Consider the following 7,749-nt stretch of genomic DNA (forward strand, 5'->3'; position numbering starts at 1 on the left):
TAACAAGATGAGCTTTTGGCACTGGTTTTGCACACCCCTGTTTTCACGTTATTGGCTGCCATGTGACATTCGTTGATTTTCTTATCCGTTTCTCTCTCCATGCGAGTATATGGTTAGGGTGATCAACGTTGTGCATGTTCTAAATAATAGCTAGCAAATAGGAATGATAACATTGATGTTTAGTTACTATATTTACTTAGACCATTCTTTGTTTGCACGTTCTAAATTATGTTCGAAATTACTAATCCATTTCAGGCTGGAAATATCCTAATAGATACAAATGGAGCTGTTAAGCTAGGAGACTTTGGAGTATCTGCCTGCATGTTTGACACTGGGAATAGACAACGAGCTAGAAATACATTTGTTGGGACCCCTTGCTGGTAATGTCTTGCGAACATTTAGGTTTAGTGTCTCATATACATTGTTCTCTGCTTATGTTATTTATGTTAAAGCATACATGACCCCATGCATCTTGCAGGATGGCTCCTGAAGTCATGCAACAACTGCATGGCTATGATTACAAGTAAGTCCATGTCTAGTAACTCTAAATCTGACTATTTAAGTATCCTAACTGATTAAGTTGTTTCTCCTTTTTTTTGCAATCACAATTTACAAACAGAGCTGACATCTGGTCCTTCGGGATAACAGCATTAGAACTAGCACATGGTCACGCTCCATTTTCGAAGTACCCTCCAATGAAGGTCAACATTTAAGCATATCTGTTTTCCGTTAATTAACCTACTTCAAGTTACTCCGTTACAGAATGATAACATTGCATGCTACACTTATTCCATTGCAGGTGTTGCTTATGACGTTGCAAAATGCACCACCAGGTCTGGACTACGAGAGGGACAAAAGATTTTCAAAGGTTTTTTTTTCTATTTACAGCGCTCCTTTTGTAGATAATTGATATTTATATTGATTATTATGTGCATGTTATTTGCAGTCTTTTAGGGACTTGGTTGCTGCATGTTTAGTCAAGGATCCACAGAAGCGTCCCTCTTCAGAAAAGCTGTTGAAACATTCATTTTTTAAGCAAGCGCGATCAGCTGATTTTTTGGCAAAGAGTATTCTTGAGGGACTTACTCCACTGGGCGACCGTTTTAGGGTGTTGAAGGTGCAGAACAGTGTTTAACGGGGTGGCATGCCATCGTCGTAACCAGCCTAACTATATTTTACTCTTCTGTAGGCAAAAGAGGCTGACTTGCTTCTCAATAACAAGCTTGGTCCAGAGAGCAAGGAGCAGTTATCACAGGTTAGAGCTTGCTCTTTGGTTATATGTAATCTTGCGCCTTCCGAATATGGAAATCAGTGCTGATCTTTTCCACTATGTTTTATCAGATATGTCTTAGATTTGTGTTTTCTACCAGGTTCTTAGATTTGTTAAATGGGTTATGTGAGGTTGACTCGAGGTTTGCCTCCTTCAAATAAAGGAAATTATTTTTGCAGTCGTTGCTGATCTCCTACATTATTTTATGATTTTATCTAATTATTTTTGGATCTAAATTACTTGGCTTTTTAAGGAAGCTCTTGTTCTGTTAACTGATAGGCAATCTCTTTCTGTGGGCTTACTTTGGAAATATTTTACTACAGTTGTTTAGAACTTGGAATTGTCATAGTAGCAAGTACATGGTTATAGTTCTCATTTGTCTATATTAGTCTGCTAGAGTACACGAATTGTTTGTTCTTTCTTTATTTTGATTTGAAGTATCAGTACAGTTTTTTCTATCAGTTCTTACTAACACAAGTATTTGCCTTTCAGAAAGAATACATAAGGGGCATCAGTGGCTGGAATTTTAATCTGGAGGACTTGAAAACTGCAGCTGCCCTTGTAAGAGCTCATTTTCCCCTTCTACTAGCCGATGCAGATTGGGCAATAATCAGCCTCCTACCGCAAACTGTCACACACAGACACAACAAAATGTTCGTGAGAAACTTGTGTTCTCTAATCTTTAAATTTATTTATTGGCAGTTAGACAGTTCAAATGGCACATACCATTTTGATGGTGCCAACAACAAAGATAGGGATGGGCTACAAGACGTTTATAATGAATCAGAAAACATTTATCAGGAAAGGGTCAACCATGGGGCTTCTGCAAGGCATGATGAGGTACTATGGTCATAATTATTGCTGTGACTTGGTAAAGCAGCCCAAAACTATTATATTGTTGCCTAATTCTTCCGACTAACAGCATGAGATACAAGAAGTAGAAGATTTGGATGGAGATCTTGCCTCTTCCTTTCCAACCCGTCCCCTTGAGGCACTAAAGTAAGTTCTGGAGTTTGATCAGCCTACTACATATATCCATCAAATTGAACAATCTTTTGATGTTATGAACAATGCTATAGTTTTATCTGCAATAATCTGTTTGTGATGTTTGTGATCCCAGAGCTGAGAATTTACTGCCTTTTAAACAACAAGAACAATAAAGCCTTTAGTCCCAAACAAGTTGGGGTAGGCTAGAGCTGAAACCTCCAACTAAATTATATGTATTTACCAACAGTATTGTGCAATCAATTTGGCAGTCTCTTGTACCGTGTGAAATACATCTGGTAATGATGGAGTTCATGGTTCTACAAAAAATTGAATCACTTATAGGGACTGAAGCTAGTGTACATGGCTAGATGAGTTAATCCTACTGCCCCATCCTTCTGAAACGTAATTCAGATGATAATGTTTTGCATCTTTTGAGCTGTCACTTAAAAAACTAGTCAACTGTGAAGGATTTTCACTGACTAGTGACACAGGTCTTGCTTTGATGTCGGCGGTGATGATGATCCAGACCCTACTGCTACAAATTTGCGGGCACAACCAAGCATGGAATCTATATCACCTGTGCAGCAGTTCTCAGAAATGGACCATAGTAGAAGTGACAACTGTAACGGTGAAAATCTGGAAAGAAGTGTCTCCGTACCCTCAAATTTGGGAAATAGTGTATATCCCAAGTTCTCAAGTGGTTCTCTTATTCCCGAGCATGTTCTTTCGCCTTACAAGAATGTTGGTAGTGATTCACGAAGGTAAACTATGTTTTTCCTTTTTTTTTTCTTCTCTTTCTGCATGCTAGCTCACCATTTTCCTTGGACTACAATTTCTTATCTCAAATACAGAATAATGGGAATAATTTTACCGTGGATTCCATTAGTAGCCCTTGAAGAATTTGCTATTCCGCTGCTGCTACTATTCTAGCATTCCTCACTTTGCTTGGCTCACATCAAACATTTGCTTGGTTGTTGTTGAGAGATTTAAGGCCATTTGGTTACTGAAATACTCCCTCCATCCGGAAATACTTGTCATCAAAATGGATAAAAAGGGATGTATCTAGACGTATTTTAGTTCTAGATACGTCTTTTTTTATCTATTTTGATGACAAGTATTTTCGGACAGAGGGAGTGCTAGAAAAGAAATGTAAGGACATTGTTCTTTTGGGAGAGGCAAATTTTCAAGTCCATGTGAGGCATAGACTTGTAGTCTCCTTTAATCCTTTTACAGTTACTTGAAAATAGGGTCTGCAAGCTCGAAATATTGTTTGGACTTCCCTTTGATCTTAAAAATAAAATATTCTGATATTTGGTTTGGTGGACTCGTTACATAGAACATTCTGACTCATTTTGTAGAACATTCTCCATTTGTTGCTCTAGCCAATCTAGAAAATGGATACGAGCACAAAGAAATACTGATTTGTTTTCAACTTTTGGCAACAATGTGGTGATATTGACACCGTCTGTTCTGTATTATACTCCCTCCGTCCCATAATATAAGAACGTTTTTGACGCTACACTAGTGTCAAAAACGTTCTTATATTATGGGACGGAGGGAGTAGCTTCCTATTCTGGCCCACATTTTTTACTCTTCTCCATGTATTTTGTCCCATGTGGCTATTCTACATTGTGGTAACACTTCAAATTTTGTAAAATGGAAGGAATGAATTTCATCAGAGAAATCCGAGCAGCAGAAACCGTAGTGGCCCTTTGTTTTTCCGTCAAATGAAGGACACACGCCCACATCTGTCTGGTAAGATGATCATGAGCCCTGCATCTGCCTCTCTCTAGTACTCTAGTAAGATGATCATGAGCTCTACAGCACATCTCTCTTGTGATTAGATTCACATAAAATCGGAGTCTAGTATGCATGATTTGACAACCAAAGTTTCACGTTATTTTAATAATTTTGAAATTATTTGAGGTCACCATCTAATTATCTCTTCTATTTATTACTTGCCATTTAACTTCACATGTCATGTTTGAACAGTTGCACCTGATGAGGCGTCGGAAGGAAATGTTGTCCAACGAAGGGGGCGATTTCAGGTCACATCAGATAATCCTGGTCAAAAGGTACTGGGTTATTTGGCGTAGAAGTTACTGGAACTAGGATAGTGAATAGTTAATTGTATTGATATTTGTCTTAATTATGAGTCAAAATGAAACCCTTGGATTGTCTTGGTAGAATTTACTTGGTAGCATTATTTAAACTGCACAAGTGCATTATGTTACTAAGAGCTGAAGTGATTGATTTACAATGTTTATGACTCTACTAGTAGACTGATACTGCCAGCAACCTGGGATGTTCATTGATTGTAACCTTTTTTTCTATGCTCTTGCCTCTTAGGAGGTTGTAACCAAAAAACTTATCTTTTCAATGAAATGAAACGCAAAGTCTTTTCGTTTTCTCGAAGAATAAAAACTCTACTAGTAGACAAGTCTAGAGCCTCAAGTTCTTCGCATGGAAAACAACTTGTACGGTCAGTTTATTGATACCTCCAGACGACCACAATGCCTTGGTGGATGAAACTTGCTGGCTTCACTTTGCACATAATTAGAATCCTGAAGAATATTATTCTGAAGCAACCCAGAGCATTCAATGTATAACTCACATGTTATTATCATTGTTCCTTCAAATATAGTTCAACCATGGTCCCACTCTCCCCAATAGGTTTGCTAGGCAGGGGTTGCTGCAAGGGGGATATTATGGTTGACATTTCCAGAAAATACACCCAGTTGTTTGTTTTGTGTAACTGTGCCTATTAATATTGCCTTTTCAGGTTTTAATTTGGACACAAATAATTTTAACTCTACTTGCCTCGTAGGTAGCTTCATCAGCAAGCAGCAACAGCAGGCCTAATTTACCAAGTGGAGTAACACGGCCAGCTTCCAATTCATCCACAATTCTTCCGACACTACAATTCTTGATGCAGCAAAATTCTATGCAAAAGGTATTTTATTGCATTTATTATTTCAAAACACAAAAAAAATGTTAGCATTTTTACAATTCGTTGAATTTACAGGAAGTGCTAAGTAGATTGATTTCTTCAATTGAGGAAACATCTGGTACGTATCATGAGAATTGTTTATGTTAAACTTTAATCAGATAATTTGACTGGCATACTGATATCATTGGTTTCATGTGGGGAATGTTTTCTGGCAGATGCTTCTGATGCAAGTACAGTTGGTTCGTCTCAGGTGTGTCTGATGGAGTGTGTTCCATATGTTATTTCACATTTGACCTCAAGACATGTGAACTTTAAAGGTCAATTACTGCTAAACATATTTTCTTATGATTGTTTTAACAAGTGCTTATATATGTTCAGTCATCTGGATCGCTTGCCAGAGAGAAGGGATTGGAGTCGTATGTTGTCCAACTACAGCGAAGGTATTCTACCGTTCTCAGAGTGGTCCTCCATATTCAAGGACGCTTGACTGAATTTGTGAAAATTTGCAGTGTCACAGAACTCGCTGAGGAAGTGCAGAGATTGAAGCTGAGAAATAATCAGGTAAATTGTCAGCAACCATATTTGGAGCTTTGCATTTTTTTTAATGGTTTGTATGATCTGAGCAAAGAGAATCTTTACTTTTTGCAAGTTATGTTTTTTTATTTTAAATCATGTGTCTGAGACATTGATTATGTTGTCTGCATGACAGCTTGAGCAGCAGATCAACGGGTTGTCGAAAAAAGACGAAAGGTTGCGAAGAGAGGGTAGTACCAAGCAATGATATATTATATTCCCCCCTAGTCCCCGTTGTATAATTCAGCTCCCCAATTTTGAACCTGGTTAGTGAAATTAATTGTATTATGTTTCGAAATCAGGTAGTTGTATCAATTGTAATTGTAAGTATTTTAGCGAATTCACATTATAGTATAATCTTTGATTTGTACAGCATGCTTTGTGTTATCGGTGAGGATTAGTTTCCGTCAACTACAATGTTTCGATAGCAACCGTTTGTGAACTTGTTTGTCCCCTTTCTCATTCTTTAGCGTGTGCATGGTTGAACGTTTCTTCTCTTGGTGTGCATTACTCACAAGTCACAGCGTTGCCTTGCAGCATGTAAATAAATGATAATACTGATTGCCCTTGTCGAATGAGCTGGAGCATTCCTTGGCGTCTTTGGTTTTAGGTGCTACAGCAAGATTGGCAAGTCCGGCATGGATTTCTAGGTCTTCAATTTGACTAACAAATAAAGTTATACTCCAAACAGACGCTTGCTAAAGCACAAATCAAAGCGCATGGCCGAACGATACAGGGCAAGGCAAAAATGACACTGGCGGAAAGCAAGTCGATTACGCTGCCGAAGGACGGCAACATCGAAGGCCTGGCCTGAAGACGCTGAAGTTCAATGACACACCTATGACAACATCGAGGGCATGAAGACGCTGAAGTTCCATGACACACCGAACATGGCACATAGAGAAGAACCACAACGACGTCCTTGAAAGAAGAGCGACACCCTTGGGCACAGCTGGCGTCGGCGCCAAAGTGTGGTGCTTCCGATTGGCAGCCACTAGGCGGCAAGGACATCTCTGATGAGTACAAACCTCCAGATCCGAGTTTGGGCGTCATTGCCACAAGAAGAGAGCATGCACGAGTCACCCGCTGCTACATGCCTACACCGTCGTCGTCCGCACGACCAAGGGCACATAGCAACCACCATCGTCATGATGTCTGTTGGAGAGCCAACCAACCGGACTTTCACCCGGGGCCGCCGTCCTGACATTCATGGCTCCAAATCCAACCCACCCAACCCTGCGACCATTGCACACCGAAGGAACAAGCGGGAAGGTCACTCCTTCCCCACCCTTGCCCCTAGTCAGCCCTAGGCCCATGCCTGGACCCTAGGCATAAGCAAATCAGGACACCTCGCCTATCCTGCCTTGATGGGCAAAGCAGATCCCCGAAGGGTGATGGATGGATTTGTGGCCCAACGGCGGTAGATCCACACTCATTGGGGCGGTCCGAACATGGGAGGTGGCCATCCACGTGGCCTCGACCCGCATAGACCCGATTAGGGTTGGAGGGAAGTCTGCCTCGGACCGACACCACCATAGACCATCAGGGGAGAGGAGTGCGTTGTCGAAAGCGTGTGCCAACGCCGACTAGATTGGCCCCAACGCCTGCACGTTGTTGGGGCGCTGTTCACCACCACTTACAAGGTCCACTATGCTCACACGCTGGCGTACCGGACCGCATTGCTGCCAAGATCGGCATCACCGCCGCCCAGGAGACCCTGAGTAGCGCCACCACACCGGGCCCACGCCGCATCGCAGGGTCCGCACTGCATGCAGCAAGAGACCGTCACTCTAGCCCATGTCCCATGTAGCAACCACGCCGGGTCGCCGACATCACCCCGCGCCGCTCGCCGTCGCCAGGCCGCCAGATTCGGGAGATCTCGACCCGAGCCAACTCCGCCACGGCAGGATCACACCACAGTCATCGTCGCAACCCTCCACGTCAGCGCCAACGCGGAACGGGGGCTTTG

General features: G+C 41.5%; 1 protein-coding gene across 1 annotated transcript in view; it reads left to right on the plus strand.

Moving 5' to 3' along the window:
• The window catches only part of LOC119341960 (serine/threonine-protein kinase BLUS1-like), a 10,190-nt gene extending 3,968 nt beyond the window's left edge, over positions 1-6,222 (plus strand). Inside the window, exons 4-21 of the mRNA XM_037613805.1 lie at positions 256-380; positions 479-523; positions 620-701; positions 800-868; positions 947-1,117; positions 1,190-1,255; positions 1,763-1,831; positions 1,973-2,110; positions 2,193-2,269; positions 2,749-3,018; positions 3,921-4,012; positions 4,250-4,332; positions 5,085-5,210; positions 5,283-5,325; positions 5,423-5,457; positions 5,586-5,647; positions 5,717-5,768; positions 5,917-6,222. Coding sequence (XP_037469702.1) covers positions 256-380; positions 479-523; positions 620-701; positions 800-868; positions 947-1,117; positions 1,190-1,255; positions 1,763-1,831; positions 1,973-2,110; positions 2,193-2,269; positions 2,749-3,018; positions 3,921-4,012; positions 4,250-4,332; positions 5,085-5,210; positions 5,283-5,325; positions 5,423-5,457; positions 5,586-5,647; positions 5,717-5,768; positions 5,917-5,988 — 1,677 coding nt within the window. The 3' untranslated portion in view covers positions 5,989-6,222. The remainder of the gene's footprint in view (positions 1-255; positions 381-478; positions 524-619; positions 702-799; positions 869-946; positions 1,118-1,189; positions 1,256-1,762; positions 1,832-1,972; positions 2,111-2,192; positions 2,270-2,748; positions 3,019-3,920; positions 4,013-4,249; positions 4,333-5,084; positions 5,211-5,282; positions 5,326-5,422; positions 5,458-5,585; positions 5,648-5,716; positions 5,769-5,916) is intronic.
• The last annotated feature ends 1,527 nt before the right edge of the window (positions 6,223-7,749 follow it).

Source organism: Triticum dicoccoides, chromosome 7B (genome assembly GCF_002162155.2).
Source record: "Triticum dicoccoides isolate Atlit2015 ecotype Zavitan chromosome 7B, WEW_v2.0, whole genome shotgun sequence".
NCBI lineage: Eukaryota > Viridiplantae > Streptophyta > Magnoliopsida > Poales > Poaceae > Triticum > Triticum dicoccoides.